Source organism: Peromyscus californicus, unplaced genomic scaffold (assembly GCF_007827085.1).
Source record: "Peromyscus californicus insignis strain IS unplaced genomic scaffold, ASM782708v3 Scaffold_13__1_contigs__length_99412109, whole genome shotgun sequence".
NCBI lineage: Eukaryota > Metazoa > Chordata > Mammalia > Rodentia > Cricetidae > Peromyscus > Peromyscus californicus.
In genome coordinates this window covers 341,286-364,577 of record NW_026294424.1, presented here as the reverse complement: position 1 = coordinate 364,577, position 23,292 = coordinate 341,286, and the positions used below count along the sequence as shown (strand labels likewise).

At 48.7% G+C, this 23,292-nt stretch overlaps 1 protein-coding gene across 1 annotated transcript in view; it reads right to left on the bottom strand.

The window, feature by feature from the left end:
• The window catches only part of LOC128109038 (solute carrier family 2, facilitated glucose transporter member 9-like), a 141,036-nt gene that overhangs the window by 6,241 nt on the left and 111,503 nt on the right, over nt 1–23,292 (bottom strand). The window contains exon 12 of the mRNA XM_052736037.1: nt 7,204–7,331. Within this exon, the coding sequence (XP_052591997.1) occupies nt 7,204–7,331 (128 nt within the window). The remainder of the gene's footprint in view (nt 1–7,203; nt 7,332–23,292) is intronic.

Sequence of the window (23,292 nt, the reverse complement as noted above, 5' to 3'; positions counted from 1 at the left end):
TTCCCAGAGCAAGGAAACAAGAAATACATTGGGAATTCTGACTCTGGCTCGCACAGAGTGGACCTATGGCCTACTTTGTAGTGGTGTGGTTGGGTGGGCTCAGAGGAGGGGCATGCATTGCCTAAACACAAGGCCACAAAAACCCAGCATGCTCTGGAGGTGATGAAATTTTGACCTAATGAAGTTCTCGGTTAGGTTTAGAAGCAGCTATTCAACTCATTTATCACAAGAAGGTGCTCGGAGTTGGAATGTCTCATTTCCGCCATAATAATCTATACGTTTGTGAAGAAGTGGCCAGAACTATGTGTCCATGCTTAGGAAGTGCCTCTCCATCCTTCACACTGGGTTCAAGCCTGTCTTCCATGACAGCGAAAACACCTATCTAAGATGTTCTCTTGCATGTGTGGTAGTGGCTCTCAGCTGAGAAGTAGTGGCTTCCTACATCCTGGGGACACATGCCACTCTTTGGCGTCTTAAGAACTCATCAAAGCATCTGATATAGACTGTTCCTTCTGGTGTTTTCTGTGTCTGGCCGCGAATGCCCTGGAAGTGTTGGTATTCTCCCTCATCTCCCCCTCCCTTCCTCCCTCCTTCTCTTCCTTCCTGTCTCTCTGTCTAGGATATCAGGACAGAGAACAACTTTTCAGTAGTCATGATCACAACAAGCAGCTTTGCTGCAGTTCCCATGCAGACACCATGCAGGGTGTCTTTTAAGATCCCTCTTGCAAAACAAAACAAAACAAAACAAAAACAAAGCAAAAAAAAAAAACAGGCACCATTCTTGTTTCAAAGACAAGACCATGACAGTCATCAGGGGAAGTTAAGATGACTCTGCCCCCGACCTCGATGCCGAGTGGCATGGCTGGAATTCAAGGTCACCTGGTTTGGTCCCAAAGTCTGCTCAGGCAATCCAGAAGGTTTTTTGCCTACACACTGCCTGGCAAAAAAGGCATGAACAGCAACCACCAACAAATGCAGTGTTGTGGGAACTGTCTGAGGCAGGGAGCCAGAGGTGCAGGCAGGGCTGGAGGGAAGAGACTGTTGAGACATGATGAGGGTGGCTGTGGGTGACTGGTAACTGTCCCAGTTGCTTGGGACTGACCAATGTTTTAAGATTTGGGCTGTCTGGGAGAGTTTTGAGTGAACACCTGAGGACACGTTGGTCACCATAGAAAGGACAGGTGTTGCACAGTGAACAACAGGCACACTGAAGTCCTGGGCCCTGATCCCTGAGAATGTGGCATCACCTGAGAGCAGCCTTTCCAGGTGTTATACAGGTAGTATGAGTTCAAGCTAGATTAGATGGGCTTCCAATCTACTCAGTGGTTTCCAAACAACAACAACAACAACAAAAAGCACACACACACACACACACACACACACACGTGCACTCATGCACCTGCACATATACAGATCCCCATTTCATATTTGGAAGGAAAGAAGACGTTAATGTGGGTCATTTCTGTCCATGATATTTTCATAGTTTCTGCAGCAAACTGAATCATTTATAATTTAAATTCCCTAAGAATCTCACAGGAACAAAAAAAAAGGTGGAGGAACAGAAGCAGGAGGAAGAAATAAATGCCAATCAGTGCATGTTCCCTCTGGTTTCTGTCTTCTGGGGCCCACTCACACCCTTGGTAGTAGCTGAGTAATGAGCCTTGCAGGGCTGTGTTAGGTTTCCTGAGATAACCTACAAAAAACATTGGCTGTGGGCTCATGCAAAAGGACAGCCAATGAAATGCTGGTTTGCTCAGGGCAGGGTCCCTGGTGTGTGGGCTCTCAGGCACGGGGCCGGTGGGACTGAACCTTCAGTTCTGGCTCTCTGGCCATCGGCAGTGATGCTCAGGTTGTGGGTGATTTACACGTGGACTTCTTAGTGTTCTGTTTTGCACTCTCTTACTCCACTCCAACCTCAAGTACATAGGATTGAATTAACCATATCCCTCATTTCTTTTCCTTTTAATTTGTGTGTGCATGCACATGCGCACACACGTGCACATACACACACGGATGCTATGTGGACATCCGAGAGTCACCCACCCCAGGTGCCAGTCTTTGTCTTCCATCTCATTTGAGACTGTCGTTTGTTGTTTGCTGCTGTGTACATGTGCATAGCAGGTTGTCTAGCCCACGGGCTCCCAGGGATTCACCGAGCCTCTCCCATCTCACGATTGCAGTGTTGGGATTACTACAGATACGCTCCGGTGTTCAGCTTTACGTGGGTACTGGGGATCTGGGGATCTGAATTTAGGTCCTCACACTGTGTGGCGAGTGCTTTACCCACTGAGCCATCCCCTCAGCCTGCAACACACCCCATTTCTTGACACACTAACACTTGTGGTCTGTGCTGGGACCCCTTCTTGTTTGTGTTTATTTATTTCTCTCATTTTTAGTCTCGATCACTGCTCTTTTCTTTTGTCCTACAATGTTCTTCTAATGCTGGACAAAGTTATGTGTGTGTCTTTGATAAATAAACCAAAGTCAACTTGTTATCTGACTATACGTATGTCATCTTTTTATGTATCTATGATAGATCTATCATCTACCTATCTGTCTATCTATCTATCTATCTATCTATCTATCTATCTATCTATCTATCTATCTATCATCTATCTACCTGTCTGTCTGTCTTTCTGTCTGTCTATCTTTGTATCTATGCCATCCATGTGGTTTTGTTTCACTCCCTTGTTTATTTGTGTGTGTGTGTGTGTGTGTGTGTGTGTGTGTGTGTGTGTTTAAACAAAATCTTGTGTAGTCCAGGCTGATCTTGAACTCTCTATGTAGCCTGAGCTGGTGCCATTGCTTACTTGCAGGAGTTACAAGTTTTCAAGTTTGCCCCAACCTATGTGACCTATGAAATAAGAGGGACTCAATCATTTTGAAGCCTCTGTGTGGCTAGAGCCCATGTTACAACCATGTTTGTCCTGTGGGCTACAAGCTGATCACAAGGTAGCACTTCTGGTAACTGGGATAACTGAGCATGGGCTGAGAAGCAGCTGAATTTAAAGGCAAGGTTTCTGCAAGGAGGGAGCTCTGGTCAGAAGCGGCCAGATGGAGCCACTGTCCTACAGATAAGGCCTTATTGCTTTGATGATGCCTCATTTCAATTATGCAAATCTCTCCACTGGACCAGTTCAGAGGCCCTGTGCCCCACCACCACTTGGAAGAAAAGGCTGCTGAGGGTCAACAGTAGATTGCTTTTGCAGAAACAAGAGGAGAGCTGGGGGTGGAGCTGCTTTGTGGCAAAGTGCCTGTTGCCAGTCTGGCTGTCTGCTCAGCCAGGGGAGAGCATCTCCATTCAGGTGCTCCCTCATGTCCCTCACCTTGTCTTTACAGGACTTTCCTTCCCTCCCTGCTTGCTCCAGGCCTTGCTACAGGATCCCTGGTAAACCACAGACTCCCAGCCTCAGGTCTCCCTGCTCAGAGTCTCCCACTCCAATCCAGCCTCTAAGCACTCACCCACAGTTTCCCTGCTCATTAAGTACCCCACACAGACTGGCACCACCCTGCCCTGAGGCATGCAGAATATACAAGAACTAGCTTGGGACAGATGCTTGCAAATTGTTCCCTGACCTATGCACAGGTTTGAGGTACATGTATGCACGCACGCACGCACACACGCAAGCACGCACGCACGCACACAGGCACGCACGCATGCACACACTAAATAAATAAACATAATAAAAACAAGACACTTGCTTGACCTTCTAAATTAGTATCCTAGGAACCCACAGCTATCTGATATGTATCCTTGGTAGGAACCCAGGACATGCAGGGCTGATGTAGGCCTGTCCTGTAGCCACAGGGGATACCCAAGTGTCAGGGATGGCTGCCACCAGCTATCCTACTAGCCAAAGCAATGAGCCTCAAGGATTTTATAAGAATCAATCTAAAAACCATTTAGAGCCCCTGACATCACTCTCACCCTCTGCATGGGTGGTTGAGAATTAATATTCTGGAGCACGTAGGTTTGGTCTCATTTCTTTTTCTTTCTTTCTTTCTTTTTTTTTCTCGAGACAGGGTTTCTCTGTGTAGATTTGCGCCTTTCCTGGAACTCACTTGGTAGCCCAGCCTGGCCTCAAACTCACAGAGATCCGCCTAGCTCTGCCTCCCGAGTACTGGGATTAAAGGTGTGCGCCACCACCGCCCGGCAAGGTTTGGTCTCATTTCTATCATTTGTTAGTGGGCAACCCCAGGGAAGTGACTTGACATTTCTGTGCCTCAACGGCTATCTGTAAAAGGAGACTAGTGGGGACATGGGACTCACAGACCTGTTGTGGGATTACATGAGTCACACTATGTGACGTGCCCAGGGAGAGCCAGCTACACAGTCACTCAATTGCTTGACTTGCTTTGTATTTATTTCAATGGCTGCTGTAATGAGTTACCACAAACTGGGTGGCTGGAAACAAGAACCCCTCTCCTGTCTACAGGCCTCAGTTGGGGGCAACTAGTTCTTGCAGAAAACACAGTTCATTCTGACTGATCCGTGGGAGCAACAAGAACTTCCACTATGCGGTCTGGCTACCTAGTGACCTGGTATGTAGCCAGCACCTCATGTGTGGCCATTGCTCCCTCCACGACCTCCTCTTTGACAACTAAGCCAACTGAGTGGACTGGGATAATTACACTGAATGAAAATGAATATGAAATTTGAGACCCAGACACCCGGGACACTGTCAAACGAGGTGCAGTCCTGCGATGCCACTGGAGGGAGGCGCAGATGGGAAATGATGTGCGAATCTGAGTGATGTGAAATAAAGTTCAAGTGGATCCAGATTCAGCTGGAGACCTCTCCAATGTGTGCAAAGGCACACACACACACACACACACACACACACACACACACACACACACACACACAATCAACACAGAGCCCTGGGAAGATACTGGGGGAATGACTCTCTGTGTAATTCTTTATCTGTCTCCATATGTAGTTTTTTAGATAAATTCACTGTCCAAGTGGAAGTGGACTTTTAAAATAGTCATCTGCCAAAAACAGTGGCCTCCTTTCTCTCCTTGTCTTACAGGTGAGAATAAGGAACGTGGGTTCAGGTTCTGGCTCTGACATGCATCATGGGGGTGACCTTGGGAGCCTCTCTGAAGGGCTGCTGGAGGCTGTACCTCCTGGCACTGACAGGGTTGAGCATTTGCTGATACATGGCAAATGCTCACTAGATGTTTGTGTGAATAGATGCCAGTGGATGCTTCTCACTCCCGGCCTGGCAGGATGGCATGTAGTGTCTATAAGGTCTTCTACTTTGCACACCCCCAGGTGTGTAGAAGACAGGTCTGCTTCACAGACCCAGACCTGGGACCGCCCAGCTGTGAAGGAGTGGGAAAGACGACCAACAGGCAACTTGAAGCTAATTTTCTCCGTGTAGTGGGTACTTTACTGACCCCGGGCTTTACTTGCTAGCTTTTAACCAAACAGGAAAAGCCCACTGAAGGTATAAAGTCCATTGAAAAACCAGCTTGTTGTGTCCTAGCTGCAGCTAGCAAGGGGCCCCAAGGAGGAGAATGCTAAACATGAGTTCCTCTGTACTCTGCGGCCCCTAGAGGGGCTTGTAGCACTGTGAGATGGGAAGCCATTGCTTAAATGCAGCCAAAGACGATTTGGAGGTTGGATGGTGCACCTGCCTCCTAACTGCTGCGTTGAGAAGGCTGCAGTGCATGGCAGACCAGCACAGAGAGAATCAGGCAGGGGAGCTGCATTTGGTGGGCCCTGTGGAGCCTGGGATGACCACCTGTTCTCTGGCTTCAGTGGACTTGTCTGTAAGAGAGTCAGGAGTAAGTCCAGCTGAGGGCCATGGGAGATGACATGCACACAGAAGCGGTGGTACAGAGGAACTGGGTTGCAGCCATGAGAGAAGTAGCTGTCCCACAGGTCTGCAGCTGTGCTGAGTCTGGGCATGGTGGCCTGGGGATAGGGCTTTCTTCTCCTCTGGCTGGCGCTATGGTCGCTGGGGCATGCTGGTCTGGCACTAAGCAGTGTTTTTTTTTTTTTTTTTTTTGGATAGTGGGCCAGGGAGGATGGTGGGATTGAAATGTCCTTTGAGAAGAGATTGATAGGCTGTTTCTTGGAGGTACGTGATGTAGTCTCATCTCCTCCAGGTGGACTCCCCTGTGTCGTGGGGATCAGGGAGCCCTAGAGGGTGTTGCAGTAGGGAAGTTCCACGTTCTAATTGAATGCTGCTGGGCTCTGTCTCTGTGTAGAACTCTTGCAGAGCCCCTGTCCTTCATGCTCTGACCTGTGGATAACTTCATGAGCTTACTTTCTACTCAGCCACCCTCTGCCTCACCCTGCTGCAGCTGCATTGCCCCCTATACTGTTTCCCACCAAGGCCAAGCATGACCCTGTACTGGGGATTCTGCACTGTTATTAAATTAGCCTGGACTTTGTACTTCCCAGACTCCCCTGCTCTGCACTTTTCTCATGTATCTACTCCAATGCCATTTTCTTTGATAAGTCTTTGGGGACCACCACACCTCCCAACAGCCCATATACAGCAGAACACATTTCCAGCAGCCCATATGCTTCAGAACCCCATCTCTAACAGTCCACGTGCCTCAGAACCACAGGCTGGGGATCACTCATTTTTCTTGCCCCAAACACTGCAAACCCCAGTGAATTTGCATCTGGTTCTGGAATGTGTTGGTATTTTCCTACCAATCACTGTCTTCCTTGGGAGGCTTGGAGTGTATTTAGGACACATACTGCAAAATTTCTTTGAGGTTTTGTCTGACACAGTGATGAGCACATTGCAAGAGTGGTCCATAATTCATAGGTTCAGGACACAATATAGGATTCCTGCACACACTGAGCAATAAGTGACCCATTCTTCAGGAGGCAGCCCATAGCATCTGGGGCCAGCTCCCAGAAGAGACAGGACAGAGGAGGGACAGAGGAAAAGGGGATGGGATGGAGAGATAGGAGGAAGGAGGAGGGAGAGGTAGAAAGTGGGATAGAGAGGGACAGGAGGGAGAAAAGAGGATCTTAGTCAAAGTACATATGCTTCCTTCCTTGGGGCAATAGTATGAGTTGAGACAGAGAGAGGCAAGGAGAGAGAGAGCGGTGGGGAGAGGGAGGGAAATGAAGATGGAGAGACAGCCAGCCATCAGAGTGTAACCAGAGAAATTTCACCATGTCTTAGAGTCCCCAGGCAGAGTGATGGCTGGAGGCCCCCTAGTCAGGCCTACCTGGATGAAGGGGAAAAGGAGCCCCACAGCGAAGTTGGAGAGCCAGTTGACTGTGCCTGCGATAATGAAGGCTGCCGGTCGCTCTGACTGCTGGAAGAACTCTCCGGTCAGGATGAATGGGATCCCACCTGTGAGGGGAGAGTCAGGACAGGAATGAACCCCTAAGCAGACCTCACCCACCACACTGTCTCCAGAGCCAGGTGCTGGATCACCATGAAGTAAGGATGCTGTCTTCGCAGGAGCAGCAGTACCTGCATGAGGGAGGGTTGGAGCCCTTAGCAGCCCTCATCCCCAGAGACACAAACATTCCCCTGACCCAGTTCAAGGAAGACTAGGGCCAGGCTGAGATCCAGCACAGACTCTGTACTGCATGGGCATGAGTGGTGCTTAAGGCAGCAGACATTGATGAGATCCAGACACAGCTCCATGTAGAGTGGGGTCACGTTCCTATAAACCTATCTAGGGTTAAAATGCATTGAATGCCACCAGCTACCTGCTCGTTGCTCAGCCTCACCACCTTCCATGTACTTACAGCATTTGCATGAGTCTGACTTTAGGCTCGGTCTCCGAATTAGAACACTTATGGTTTGGATATGAAGTGTTGCCCAAAAGGCTCATGGGTTGAAGGTTTGGCCCCTAGATGGTGGGTGTAATCACGAGACGGGACTGGTTTGTGAGGACTCCAACTTAATCAATAGATTAATCCCTTGATGGTGCTAGTTAGAGGAAGGGTAGGCAAGCATTGAAAAGGTACATGCCGTTGCTGGCCACCTCCCTCTCCCCCTCTCTGTCTGTTATGGAGCGAGCCTCTCTGCTCTATCGATCTTCTCACTGTGGGTTCTGCCTTCGCTAGAGGCATGTCCTAGAAAGATAGGCACAATTGCTGGCCACTTCCTCTCTCTCTGCTTCCTGTCTGCCACAGAGTGAGCAGCTCCACCCATCAATCCTTCATGGTACTATACCTCACACCAGGCCCCCAAAACCCGCTGTGACCTGTAGATCCAAACCTTTGAAGCTGTGAGCCAAAATGATCTTTCAAATAGAGTCTACCGGTAATTCATCAGAATGATGAAAAATACTAACACTAGCCTGTGATCCTTCGAGCAGGCTGCCACGGTGGCATACCTATAGGGCAGTACAGCCAGGCAGGGGCCCACCCAGGCCCATCTCGAAGAGCTGTTGCAATGTAGGGTCAGCTGGAGGGAGAGTGTAGAGTCGGACAGGGATACCAACAGGAAGCAAGTAGTTGAGAACTCTGGTGTAATGTGTGGGGGTGGGGGTGTGTTGTGGAATATTGCTGTAACTATGCAAAGGTGTGTTATATTTGTTTATGCTGCATTTGTTTAATTATGTAAAGGTGTGTTGCTCTTTTACCTTATCTGCCTAAGGCACCCGATTGGCCTGATAAAAAGCTGAACGGTCCATAGCTAGGCAGTAGAGGGATAAGGGAGGCTGGCTGGCAGAGAGAATAAGTAGGAGAAGGAATCTAGATGTGTGTGTGTGTGTGTGTGTGTGTGTGTGTGTGTGTGTGTGTGTGTGTGTGTGTGTGTATATGAGAGAGAGAGAGAGAGAGAGAGAGAGAGAGAGAGAGAGAGAGAGAGAGAGAGAGAGAGAGATGAGAGAAGAGAATGAGGGAGAAAGAGAGGGAGATGACCAGGGCCTGCCAGGCACCTGCCAGTCAACCAAACATCAAGTAGGACATACAGAATGAAGGAAAGGTAAAAAGCCCTGAGGCAAAACCTAGATGAAGAGAAACAGGTTAAAATAAATTATAAGAGCTAAAGGGACAAGCATAAGATAAAGTTGAGCATTCATAATTAATAATAAGTCTCCGTGTCATGATTTGGGAGGCGGCTGGTGGCACAAAAGAAAGCCTGCTACAGGGGTAGAAGACGATGGCAAGTGCTTCATGGCTCCCTGTGTCATCACTGAGGTAGAGGAATACTGACTTGGATTTGCGTAGATCAATCATGCAGAGAAACAGCACTCCCCTCCCCACTGCCAAGTAGCATGTTTTCATTCTCACAGAGTTCTCTGTTATCCCTCCAAAGCGATGCTCAGGCTGGAGCAACGCCCTTCAGAACGTGCTGTCAGAAAAGGAAGCTGCTCACCTCTTAGGAGTGCAAACCGGCCCCACTTGTTCTGATTAAAGATGGAGTCTACTATGTTACAATGGTGAACAGTCGGGTAAGAAACACAGTCTATCAGAACAAGCTCCAGTCATGGCTGGGGTAGAGTTCATCTTCCCAGTAAACATGGGGGACAAAGTTTCTCATGGGGTAATTACTTCTCAGGGAAACACCAGGTATTGGGGTGGGATGGGGTAGGGAACTCAACCTGGAAGGTACTGCAGTTAAAAGCCAACCTTGGAAGAGGGCCAATTGAGACCATCACATCCTAAACCTAGGACTTGGTCTTCAAGGCTGCAGAATGGGTGTGTTTGGTTATTCACTCAGTGAACACAAATGGCAGAGCCCTCACTGGATAGGGCTTCTAGAGCTGGGTTCCCACAGCCTGGCTCTGAAGGGGCAGCGCCATCAGCCCTGGAAGGTCCTGTTATCTGGTTTTAACCCAGGAGACTGGAACAGATTTGGCATTAGCTTCATCTATTACAATTCCCCCCATCTCAGGATGTCCGTCCCACCTCCACTTGTCTGCGGCACCCTTGCTGAAGCCTTAGCTGGTTTTCCATAGGGCTGAAGGGTGGGATCCCTTGCTCCAGAAGAGGGTTGGCCTAAGTCCTTCCTGTGGGATGCATTTTCCCTGTAGCTTCCCAGAACTCCTTGGTGGGACCATGTTGTTCTTCAGTGTGCCTTCCATTCTGGCCTGGTGCCCACTGCTGTCATCTACTGGAGTCTCCCAAGGATGCTTCTGATTTGAGTCCATTCTGAGGAAGCCCATCCTGGCTTTTCCAGGTCCCATTCTGCCCAAGACTGAAGTCCACACAGACTTGCCCTGTCCTGAGTTCCTGTGGACATATGGTTCACCCACTGTGACACCCAGGGTGACCTACTGTCCCAGCTTTACAGCAGAGCATCAGGGATCTTCTCAGGGTCAGCCAAGCAGCCATCACCCAGTGGGATCTCAGCTTAATCGAGTCCTAAACGCTTAGAGAGGAAAGCTATCCAGCTGTGACTAATCCCAAGATGCTAAATTAGTCTACTTGAGGAAAAATAGAGCAGACAGGCTAAGGAGGGATGGAGCAGGTGGGCAGGCAGTTCATCTGGTGAGGGGCATGTCTGGGACCAGGGTGGGGCTGAGGTTTACTAGTTTAGTTAGTGGAGCTTAGACTAAGTGGCTGGAGACAGCTGGCTGGAGAATGGACTTTTCCTTAGATTCTATAGCATGCTATTGCTGTTCGTTGGCTCTAGTGTCTGCATGACCGGCCTGTCATAGAAGTCAAACCTCTGCCTATCTTTGCTAAGGGCAGGATGCGTGTGAAGATCCCCAGAGGCTGCCTGATGGTAAGGAGGCACACTTCTATGTCTGTTCTCATCCAAACCCTTGAGGGTGGCACTGTCATGGTCATCTGATGGCAGAGACACCAAGAGATCTGTCTTCTACTCAGACATTCAAGAGTGTAAGGGGGTGGGTATTTTATAATCAGATTTAGAGGCAGGTGTGGTGGGTATCTGTCCCAGACAAGCCACTGATGAGGGGACAGAGACATCATCCTGGGTCCCACAAGTGGCAGGGCAGGGCAGAGAGGGGGCTGGGACCCAAATGCATTGGACTTTCCCTGCATTCTTCTCAGTCAATGTGAATATCTTACCTGAAATGATATCTACAATGTACAGACAGCCACAGCAAGCTGCCTGGGCAGTTATAGTCATTTATTTTCCTGTCCCTAAGACTCTTTCTAGGTAGGCATATCATCTCCGTTTACAAGAGAGGACACTGAGGCGTGGAAGAGTGAGTTCTAGGCATCTGCGGCAGAGCTAGCATTGGGAACACGCTCTTTCTCAATGCCAGCCTGAGGCTGAGTGAGGATGCTTAGATGGAAACCCAGTGCTGGACAGTGAGGCAGGATGCAGGGCAGATGGAGGCAAAGGTTCGTAAATGATAGCATCAGGCTCTGCATTTCTCTGCTGTCTCCTCCAGCCAGGCAGCTTACTTTCCCCTTTCCAGGCATCTCCCCCAAGCTTCTGCAGCCTGTGCTGCAGATGTCAGACTGGGCTAGGATTACAGATGTCAGAGAGTGCTCTGCAGCTGGGCCACAGTGACATACTGGGGTAGCTGTGACAAACAGATGCCCTTTACAAGGTCCACTTTCCAGACCCAGAGGCTGAGCCCTGTGGGTGGGTGGGAAGCTGAAAACTCCCCTTGAGCTCCAAGCTGACAGCTGCAGGGCTGGACCTGTTCCAGGCCAGTCTCAGGAAGATGTTTATTTTTCCTGCCTGTTTTTTTTTTTTTTTTGCAGTGCTGGGGACGGAACTCAGCGACTTGTGCATGCTAGGCAAGCACCTGACCTCTGGGTGACTCACAGCCCTCTTCCTGGCACTTGAAAGGCAGTGCTAGGCTCCTCAGGCGAGGTCCCTCTGGTGGAACCTCCTCCCTCAGCACCCAACTCTCTTCTCCTCAGGAATCCCCTTCCTTGTTTTCCTTAGCCCAGCCCAGCAGCCTGCCAACCAGCCCCCATTCTAACTTGTAACTATCCATCACTCCTTCCTGGCTCTGGGGCTGGTGGCATCACCTTCTTTGCACCCACAGGGCCCTTTACCCACCCTCTGGCAGGTGGGGTGACCCTCTTTCTGGGAGCTTCCCATCTACTTATCTGAAGTATTCAGCTCTGAGCTGTCCACGGGCCTTCTGATTTGAATGAAAATGGCCTCCAAAGGCTCATGGTGAGTGGCACTATTAAGAGAGGTGGCCTTGTTGGAGTAGGGATGGTCTTGTTGGAGGAAGTGTGTCACTGGGGGCGGGCTTGGAGGTTTTAGATGCTCAAGCCAGGCTCAGTGTCTCACTCTTCCTTCCTGCTTCCTGAAGAACTCTCAGACCCTCTCCAGTACCATGTCTAGCTGCACCCACCATGCTTCCCACCATGATGATAATGAACTAAACGTCTGAATTGTAAGCAAGCCCCAATTGAATGTTTCCCTTTATAAGAGCTGCTGTGGTCTTGGTGTCTCTTCACAGCAATAGAAACCCTGCCTAAGACAACTCCCTATGAACTCCATCTGCTCAACTCCCAGACAAGCTCAGGATGCACGTCTCCACTCTTACCGACCATTCTTGTCTTCCTTTATTTCGTTATCTGGTGTTCCCTCCCCCGATTTCTTAAAATTTAGTCTTATATTCATGGTATTTAGCTACTGTATGCCTCTCAGCCTTGAAGTGCAAGCTCCACAGGGCTGGCTCAGATGTCTGGCCCTCGTGTGTAGATGCCACAAATACAGATGTGCATGAGATATAGAAATCTCTTTAAAGATGGGGCCAGATGGCCTCATGGCTTCCCAAGCCTTTGTCCCCCCACTTAGAGCAGCGACATTTGAAGAGCTGAGAAGGGAGGAAAGGTAGCAACTCGGAGGCCAGCAAGCATGGTGCCCCCATGAATGGGATCACACTGCAGACTGTCAAGACTTGGCCCAAGGCAGGTGCCATAGCAGGGGTGACAGATGGAATGGGATTCTTGAGCTGCCACCTGACACACATGCTCTTGCTTCATGCGTCCTTCTCATGTATTCCACACGGTTCCCAGGACCCATTTCACCTGTGGGTAAACTGATGAAAGGGTAAGAAAAGGCTGCGGCCACAGGGGTGGCTGGATGGGGCAGGGTGTGCACTGAAGTGGGTGAGGTCTTCCCCACTTCATGTGGCCTCGATGGGAAAGTTGCCTTTGATCTTCAAGGGTCAGGTTATGATGCCTAAAATCGCCTATAGTTAGGCTTGGTGATGAAGAGCTGCAACCTCACAACGTGGAAGGCAGAGGCAGGAGAATCAAGAATTTATGCTTGTTCTTGGATATCCTAATGAGCTTGAGGCTAGCCTAGGCTACATGAGACTTTGTCTCAAAAAATTATATGTATGTATGTGTGTACAGGTGTTCATGTGTGTATGTATGTATGTGTGTGTACATATGTGTGTATGCATATGTGCATGTGTATGTGTATGTATGTGTGTATGTAAAAAAGGAAGTAAACACAATCTCCTGATCTAACTACTTTGCTCCCAGTGTGTGGAATGGTAACAGCACCTTTACATACTTCTGAGTGACCTGAATCGAGCCTTCCCTCAGCTGAACAGGAAAACAATGGTCAGAATATGAGTGGGCTGTTTTGCCTTTTTTTAGCAGCTGATTTTTGACACATTAGAGAAATGAATCATTATCATGTAATTGCTTCTCATTTGGAAAGGTGCAAATTAAAAGAAAGCCAATGTTGACGCCCCGGGCCTATAAGAGTCTGCTCATTAAAGCTGCGAAAGAAGCTGTGGAGAGGAGAGGCTTCCTCATGACCTGTTTTTACCACCCACTCAGCTTGCAGGGTTCTAACAGAAGCTGAGGCCGATGAAGGTGATGGTGGTGATGGTGGTGATTGTGGTGATGGCGAACATGGTGATGATGGCGGTGATAATTGTCTAGGTTTAGCACTCCTCTGAGATGTATGGCCTTCCAACTGAGAATACTATTTTGCAGCCACCTCAAAACTAGATGTTGATACACCCAGCAGCAAATTACTCAGGGTTTCTCTGGCTGTTTAGGATCTGTTGTGCTTCCATATGAATTGTCAGGTTGTTTTGATATTTATGGGAGGAATTCCAGTAGCATTTTGATGAGGGCTTCACTGAGTCTGTAGGCTGACCTTCAGGAGTTGACCTTTCAAAAGACATTAATTCTGCTATATGTGAGCATGAGAGGTCTTTCCATCTTCTGGTATCTCCTTCAGTTTCTCAGGACAGAGATCACAGGTTTCATTGTAGAGGTCTTTCAACTCTTTAGCTAGGTTGATTCCTAGAGTTTTTGAGGTTATTGCTAATAAGATTGATTTCCTGATTCCTTTCACTTAATGTCCATAATTGATATATAGACAAGCCACTGATTTTAATGTCCGTGATTGGTATAGAGACAAGCCGATGATTTTAATGTCCATGATTGGTATAGAGATAAGTCACTGATTTTTTGTATTGGCTTTATCTTCTATTACTTTTTGAAAATGTGTTCATCAGAATCAAGAGTGTTCTGATAGTCTTTTTACTCAAAATATCATTTATTTCATCTTTTCACTTTCCATTTCTTTGTATCCTTGTCAATGAGGGTTCTTGCAAATAGAAGTTAGTTGAAACTTTTTAATCTATCTATCTATCTATCTATCTATCTATCTATCTATCTATCTATTTATCTATCTATCTATCCATCCATTCAGTCTATGCTTTTTAACTGGAGACTTAGACCATTAGCATTTAAAGTTATTATTGAAAAACACATGATAATTTCTCCCTTATTCATTTTAGAAATGTTCTAGTTTACTGAGTCAATACCTTTGGTTCTTTTCTATTTCTCTTTTGTTTATTCATTCCTCCAGTAAACTTTGTTCTTTCCTGAGCTCTTATGATTGTGTACCACTTTCTTCCTCTTCTGTGTCTAGTATGGCTTTGAGTATCTTCTGCAGTGCTGGCTTGGTGATCATAAATTGCTTAAGTTAGTGCATATCAAGGAAGGTCTTTATTTGTCCTTTGAATTTAAAGTTAGTTTTGCTGGGTATAATAATCTTGACTGGTAGCATACTTTTCAGGACTTGAATCCTATCAGCCTATATTCTCCAGGCCTATGGGGTTTGTGCCCAGCTGTCTGCTATCATCCTAACAGATCTGTCTTTGTAAGTCACTCACTACTTCTCTCTTGCAGTTCTCCATAGTCTGTCTTTGTTCTGCACTCTTGGCTTTTAACTCTCACATGACATAGAAAGGTTCTTTTCTAGTCATGTCTGTCTGGGGTTCTCAATGCCTCCTGTACCTGTGTATTCATTTCTTTCCTTCAGTTTGGGAATGTCCTGCTATAATATCGTTGAGTTCATTATACCTTTTGTCTGTATTGTAGTTCTTTCTTCTACATGACAGATTCACAGGTTTGGTGTCTTCATTATATCCCATGATTCCTTAATGGTGTTGTTATCTCAATTGCGATCTCAGTGTCACAATTCCTCACCTTTTCTTCAGCTCCTTAACCTTTCCCTCTGCCTGGTCTAGTCTCTGGGGATGTTTTCCATAGTGTCTGTGAGCTACTGAGCATTTCATTACCAAGATGTCTTCTTTGTTGTTAGAATAGGCCAGGCAGAGAAAAGAGAGAGAGAGAGGCTGTGTCCTGTGTGTGAACTACCACCTGAGGTCATGTTGGTATCTGAGGGCCATGCTGCCACTGGAGCCATGCCAATCTGGATGACCTGCACCATCACCTGGGGCCATGGTGACATCCAGACCCAGGATGCTTCTGAGAATCATGTCTGGGTCCGTGGTCCTAGTGAAGCCAGGGTCTGTGTTGAAGTCCATGGAACATGTTGCCACTGGGGACATGCAGAGGTCCAGGGTCTGGGCCACAACCTGTGGCCTTGTTGGAGTCTGGTGGTCATGTTGCAGCTGGGATCATACAGATCTGAGTGGCCTGTGCTACTATCCAGGACCATGGTTTCTTCTGTATCCAAGGGCCATGTCTGAGTCCGTGGCCCTATAGCACCCAGGGTCTGTATTGATGTCCATGGCTCTTGTTGCCATGAGGGCCATGCTGATTCCTGGGGTTTGGGTTGCCACCTGGGGCCATGTTGGTGTCTTAGGGACACTGGGGGATCTGGGTGACCTGCCCTGCCACCTGGGGCCATAGTGATGTCTGGACCCAGGCTGCTGCTGAGGACCATGTCTGAGTCTGTAGTCCTACCACAGCCAGAGTCTGTGTTGAAGTCCATGGCCCATGTTACCACCATGGGCTGTGTGAATGACCGGGATCAGGTCAGCCACCTGAGTCCATGCTGGTGTGTAGAGAGCCGTGCATGGACGTGCCTCAAAGATGGCGCGGCACCTGGCTTCTGCCTTCCCGATGGCAGGTGCTCCTTATTTGGCTAAGGCTAGGAGCTGGCTTACTTCCGCACACCTGGACCTAATCTGGCTTGCTTGCATATGTCTGACCCTAGCGGCATTGTCCACGTGGCACCACGGGGTTGATTGCCCAGTGGCTATAAAGGGTGTGGGCTGATTTTCCCCAAGAAGAAGATCGGAGGAGATAGGAGAGAGAGTGAGAGAGAGAGAGAGAGAGAGAGAGAGAGAGAGAGAGAGAGAGCGAGTGAGAGAGTAAGAGAGAGTGAGAGGGAGTGAGAGAGAGAGTGAGAGTGAGAGTGAGAAGATGGCTTTCCCCGGGGTCAGAAGATTGTTCAAGGTTCCTGAATAAACTGCTTGGAGAAGAGCCTGGCGTTGCATCTTCCTTGCTGGTCAAGGCGGACGCGACAAGTGGTGGCCCGTACAGGGACCCTTTAAGGCTCAGAACTCTTCGCAGTCAGGGCAGTGCACTGGTAAGTCCCCAGGTAAGGTGGGGATCCGCGACAAAAGCGGGAAACGTAGAGCCATGACCAAAACAGACAGGAAAATTAAGTAGCGCCATGACCAAAATGGACAGGAAAATTAAGTAGAGCCGTGACCAAAATGGACAGGAAAATTAAGTAGAGCCATGACCAAAATGGACAGGAAAATTAAGTAGAGCCGTGACCAAAATGGACAGGAAGTTTAAGTGGAGCCGCGACAAAAGCAGACGGGAAGTTTAAGTGGAGCCGCGACAAAAGTGGTCGGGAAGATTAAAGAAAGTGAAAGCAGGTGAAAGCAAAAGTGCTGCTAGCATCATGGGCGCAATTTCTTTGCACCCAATTTTTCTGGCTCTTAATGAGCTGCTCCTTTCAAAGAAATTAGAGATTAAGAAGAGTAACCCAGAGGTTTGGAGAAAGGTTAGAAATGAAATGCAGCTAGCTTGCCCAGTGTTTCTCAATGCCCAGACTCAACAGAGATACCATGACCAGATAAATCAACTAGCAACAAGGGCATGGAAGTCCCTACCTAATAAAGGGGAAGTGAGCGGTAACCTTACTAAGATCCTTCAGGGACCTATGGAACCTTTTTCAGATTTTGTGGCCCGCATGGTCGAGGCTGCAGGCAGAATCTTTGGGGACCCAGATGCCGCGATGCCGCTTATAAAGCAGCTAGTTTATGAGTAGTGTACCAAAGAATGCAAGGCTGCGATCACCCCTTATAAGAACAAAGGTCTAGAAGTATGGATGGAAGTGTGCAGAGAATTAGGGGGACCTCTAACTAACGCAGGTCTTGCGGCTGCAGTTATACTGCTTAGTAACAAGAAAGGAGGGAACACTGGGGCATGTTTTCGGTGTGGAAAAATGGGCCATCTCAAACGTAGCTGCCCTCAAGGAGAAGGTAACTTCTATAGTTTCATTAAAGAGTATAAATAAGTAGATGTTAATATGTTATATGTGAGTTTGTAAAAATGTGTAAATGTTGAGTGTGAGTTTAGGCCTAAGCACATGTTATATGTGAGTTTGTGAAAAGGTGTAAATGTTGATTGTGAATCTAAGCTTAATGTATGTGGTGAAAGAACCTGAGACACAGAAGGTTAGTGTCCTAGCAGACTGCAAAGCAGGCAGTCTGAGCGGTTTTCAAAAGCAGAAGCCGCTAAGCTAAGAATGGTGGACGCCAGAACCAGCACAACAAGGCATCCGCAGCTGAGATCTGTGGAAAATCAATGCAACACAGAAAAACCTGAGTTAACAGCAAAAAACGGTGCGGTTTAAAACTACTGACTCCACAGATGGGAGTACAATTAGTGGAGTCTGATTTTAAAGGCCCTTTGAAGCCAGGCACAGTGGGTTTATTGATAGGAAGATCCTCCACCACCATAAGAGGTCTTAATCCATACAGCCCTATGAAGGGCATGGTGAAGTGGAAAGATATCTTCACGGGTAGCTGGCATGGCCCCGATCCCATGCTGACATGGGCGGGAGGTTCTGTTTGTGTTTTCCCACAGGACCAGCTAGACCCTATCTGGGTACCTGAATGATTGGTGCGACGGGCCCCTCAGACGGAGAGACGTGATGACACCCCGGAAGCTGATGTGCCTGATCCTGATAGCCCTGATTCTGACAAGCGTGCCAGCGGGAGCAGCTGAGGATTGACTACTCTGGGCCTTTATAAAAGCCTGGCCATACCCTTTATTTTTGAGTTGACTTGCTGCAGGAGCAGAACTCAGATCCTGCGCAATGAGATCATTGTGGTCAACTCCACCCGTGTGCACCTGGCCTATCACCTTTTTAAAGGAGTGGGCAGGATTAGGTGCCCTGGCAGGCCTACTGGTGCTTGTCTTCCTGATAAGCCTGTGGTGCATTGATCATTTAAGGGTTTCTCAGCAGCACAATGCAGCCATGATTATCCAAGCCTTTACAGCCATACAGGCTGCACAGTCTCCCCAGGCCTGGCTGGCCGCATTAAAAGCTTGATCGCGCAGGATGCGAGGCTAGTGCACTGCACTTGGGTCTAGCTGTATTGCAAAAACCCAAGAAGAGCAAGTCTAATTGCATGTGGGTTGATGTCCTAATTCCCACCTCTGCAAAAATGGGTATTGGATGGGTCAAGTGTTATCTGGGTGGATGACACCTGGACTAACACCAGTACAATGCCCAAGTTTTTTGGCAGAGATTAGACCTCTGCTCTTGCCTGCTGCTTAAAGCAATAAAGGGGGAACTGTAGAGAGCCGTGCACGGCCGTGCCTCAAAGATGGCGCGGCCTCTGGCTTCTGCCTTCCCGATGGCAGGTGCTCCTTATTTGGCTAAGGCTAGGATCTGGCTTGCTTCCACACACCTGGACCTAATCTGGCTTGCTTGCGTATGTCTGACCCTAGCGGCATTGTCCACGTGGCACCACGGGGTTGATTGCCCAGTGGCTATAAAGGGTGTGGGCTGATTTTCCCCAAGAAGAAGATCGGAGGAGATGGAAGATCGGAGGAGATAGGAGATCAGAGTGAGAGAGAGAGAGAGAGAGAGAGAGAGAGAGAGAGAGAGAGAGAGGGAGAGAGAGAGAGAGAGAGAGAGAGAGAGAGAGAGAGAGAGAGAGAGAGAGAGAGGGAGAGAGAGAGAGAGAGAGAGAGAGAGAGAGAGAGAGAGAGAGAGAAAGTGAGAGGGAGAGAGAGAGAGAGAGAGAGAGAGAGAGAGAGAGAGAGAGAGAGAGAGAGAGAGAGTGAGAGGGAGAGAGGGAGAGTGAGAAGATGGCTTTCCCTGGGGTCAGAAGATTGTTCAAGGTTCCTGAATAAACTGCTTGGAGAAGAGCCTGGCGTCGCGTCTTCCTTGCTGGTCGAGGCGGACGCGACACTGGTGGACAAGGGTTATGCTGCAGCTGGGGGCCATGCAGATCTGAGTGGTAATGTCCAGGCCAGAGCTGCAGCTGAGGGCATGTCAGGGTCCGTGGCCCTACTGCAGCCAGGGTCTGTGTTGATGTCAGAGGTTCCTGTTACCATCGAAGGCCATGTGGGTACTCGAGATCTGGGGCCATGTTAGTGTCCAAAAGCCATGCTACCACTGGGTCTGTGCCAGTCTGAATGGTCTGAACTGCCACCTGGGGCAATGGTGACCTGGTTGCTGCCGAGGATCATGTATGGGTCCGTGGTCTTACTGTAGCCAGGGTCTGTGTTGAAATCTGAGGCACATGTTGCCACCAAAGGTTACATGGACACCTGGGGTCGGGGCCAAAGCCTGTGGCCTTGTTGGTGTCCAGGGGCTTTGTGGCCACTGGAGCCATCCTGATCTGAGTGACCTGTGCTTCCACTCAGAGCCAGGATGCCATCAGGCCAAAGCTGCTGCCGAAGGGTCCATGTTCCTGCTGCACTGGGGTCTGAATTGATGTCTGTGGCCTGTGCTACCTCAGGGGACATAGGAACCATGCGTGGTGAAATCAGAGGGCCATGCTGAGCTAGCCCTGCCTTCTGCTGGTCTTGGGATAGCTGATCTTGCCCCTTGCTGGACACTGCAGCAAGACAGCTAGCCCCAACCCTTTCTGGAGAGCCCTCCCTGAACCCCTACACTGGGAGAGATGGCCCTACCCTTCACTATAGGTGAGGGAGAACTGACCCTGATGGCATGAGTGTAGGGGAGCTGATTCTGCCCCTCGCCTGAGGTGGGCAGCCCCAGTGGCCTGGACTGACCAGCTCAGTTACCACACAGGCCCACAGGATCTGCTAGAGCTCATGAAGGGCCTAGTTCTGTGGATCTCCATGACTCAGGGTGGACACGGGATATCCCAGAGGAGTTTTAGTGAGGATCCAGTGATGATGGTGTACCAGAAACCAGAGGCCTTGAACCAGACCAATGACTCATTGCAATGAACATTTGCAAGTAAAGCTGATTGGACAAAAGGGTGTGCTGTGTGACACACCGTGGCTCCCAATGACACCAGGATGAATGAGGAAGTGTTGGAGAGGTGGGAAAGATGGAGGAGCGAAGAGGTTTTGTTGTAGTTATTGTTTGTTTGTTTACTTGTTTTGTTTTGTTTTGATCTTTTAGGGGAACACTGCAGGGATGAGGGGAGGATATGGGGGGACTGGGAGGTGAGTGAAACTAGGGTACATGATGTGAAATTCCTACAGATTCAGTAAAGAAATTATGTCAAACAACAACAATAACAACAAAAATCCAATTAATCAACCAATCAATCGATCATCAATCACCCAGGCTTAGCCATTAGAACTGAGAGCTTTTTTTTTTTTAAAGAAAGCAACTGCTCGCGTTTTCTTCTGAAGACAAGCCTTTCTGAGGAGAGCTTGGCAGAAAATCATAAAGCACACAGCCGTGTGTTCCCACTCAACTCGCAGGCAGCAAGCTCCCTAATGAACTCTACCCATGGCTGTGGGGAAAGATAAGAAGGAAAACTGAACAGCCAGAGACTCAAAGGAGAATGGCGGTGGGGTGCGGAGGGGGTGATCAGACTCAGAGTCAGGCAAATTCCGGCTGCGCCCTGTCTATGCTGCATGTGGCGTGGACTACGCAAGGCTCCTTGGAGCTCTCCTGCTCATCAGGAGTGAAAATGAAAGTCTCCCGTGCAGAGATGCTGTGGTCATCGGGATGCATGCACGTGGCAACACTCCTGGTGGAGCAGGTGCTCAGCTGCAGGAAGCTAGTGGGAGCTTTGAAGGCTCCCTGGTCTTCCTAGACACGTGGAGCATGCGCTGTACCCTCACCGAGCAGCTTGTCCACGTGCCTCCGTCACACTGGATGGCGGAAGTCTTTTATTTCCAAGGGCTACCTGCTGTGTGCCTATACTGCCTGAGCTGACCAAGTGCTTTCTTGGCATCACAGTGGACAGATTAGTTTCCCGTGGCTGCTGTAACAAACGAAGATAAATGTGGTCACTTACTAAAACAGGAAATTGTCATCCCAGACCTGGAGGCTGGAAGCTTGGGATTGGGCAGTGCCTTGTTCCTGCCAAAGCCTCTGGGGGAGAATCAGCTCTGTGCTTCTTGGAATGCTCCTTCCTGGTGACTCCTGATCTTTCAAGCTGATCATATCTCAAGATCCTTAACTGTACGAAAAGGCCTTATTTCTAGGCAGTGTCGCATTCTAAGGACCCAGTTAGATTTGAATCTTGGCCGATGTTATTCAATCCACCACAAGAGAGGAACATGTTATGGTTTAAATAGGAAAATGTCTCCTACCTACAGAACTCATGTGTTGAATAATTGGTCCCCAAATGGAAGTGTACTCTCTCTCTCTCTCTCTCTCTCTCTCTCTCTCTGTGTGTGTGTGTGTGTGTGTGTGTGTGTGTGTGTGTGTGTGTGTGTGTGAACTTAAGGACATAGGGCCTCACTGGAAGATATAGGTCTCAGTGAGTGTGCCTTGAAGGTTATATACCTACTCTCAGTCTCCCCGACCCTGCTCCACTTCCCGTTTGCCCTGAGGTGAACAGCCTCTTTCTGCTCAGTCCTACCTCTGTGACCTTCCAGCCCATCATGGTCCTGCCATTGACAGAACTGAGCACTGTAACTGGAAACCCTGAGCCAAGCTCAATCTTTCCTCCTCGATGTCACTCAAAGTGACTTAACCTCTGATTAAACAGAGCATGAACCTGGCACTGTGCTAACTTGAGGAGCAACTTGTGGGCATCGTCTGTGGGGATTTCAGGGCCCCAGAGCTCCTGTGCTAACAGGGAGCAAGAAGCTTTGCTTCTAGGGTTGTTTGAGATGATGGAAGAAGACAGTTTTAACAGCATGGCTGGAACTAGCAGATCTGGTGACAGGGTCTAGGGGCTTCCAGATTCAGGGGGGTAGATCTGGCTGGGCTGGTTGCTTAGCAACTTCCAGAAGTGTGGAGGTGCCGTTCACAGGCCAGTGGGGCCTGAGGGTGGTGGTAGGTGTTCAACCCTGAAGAGGGACCTCAAGGGTGGCCATTTAACTAGAGAACACTTCACCTGGTCACACCCGCTTCTGCTCTCGGAGAGGGAAATTGAGACCCAAAGAGAGCCAAGGCTTTGCCTAAGTTCCTGTGGCATCGGACCCAGTTACAGCAAACTTGTAAGAGTACAGATCCACGGGGCAGTAAGAGATGGCATCTCTGTGTCTTGGCTAGGAATTAGGGCTCAGGAGTAATCAATGAAGGTTGCAGGGTCAGCTTAAGGTTAACTCACCCAAAGCCAAAGAAGGAAAATGCATTTTGGAAGAAAATGCATTAGTGAAAGAAACCAGGTGAACATGTAGGTGTCTCTTGGGATGGGAACCTCTGAGGGTCAAACTCTTGTTTTCCAAACCAAGGAATCAAATACGCTAAATGTGTGGACATGCCCCTCTCTAGCAAATCCTGTTGCTTGTTACATGTATAGCTCTTTTAAACCATATAGTGCTGCAGAAAAAGGGGCACATGAATTCCTATCATGTAGGAACCACATCCTCTCATCCATGCCTTCTCTTTTCCAGGTAACATTTGACGACAGCGATGAAATGAAGCAGAAGGGATAAATGCAAATTTCACTCTTCAGACAGAACGAGGAACTGCATGAAAACGTATAAAATCCCTGCAACCTCTTCATTTTATTCCACATGATTCTGAACCCTCACAAGAAAGTGAAAGC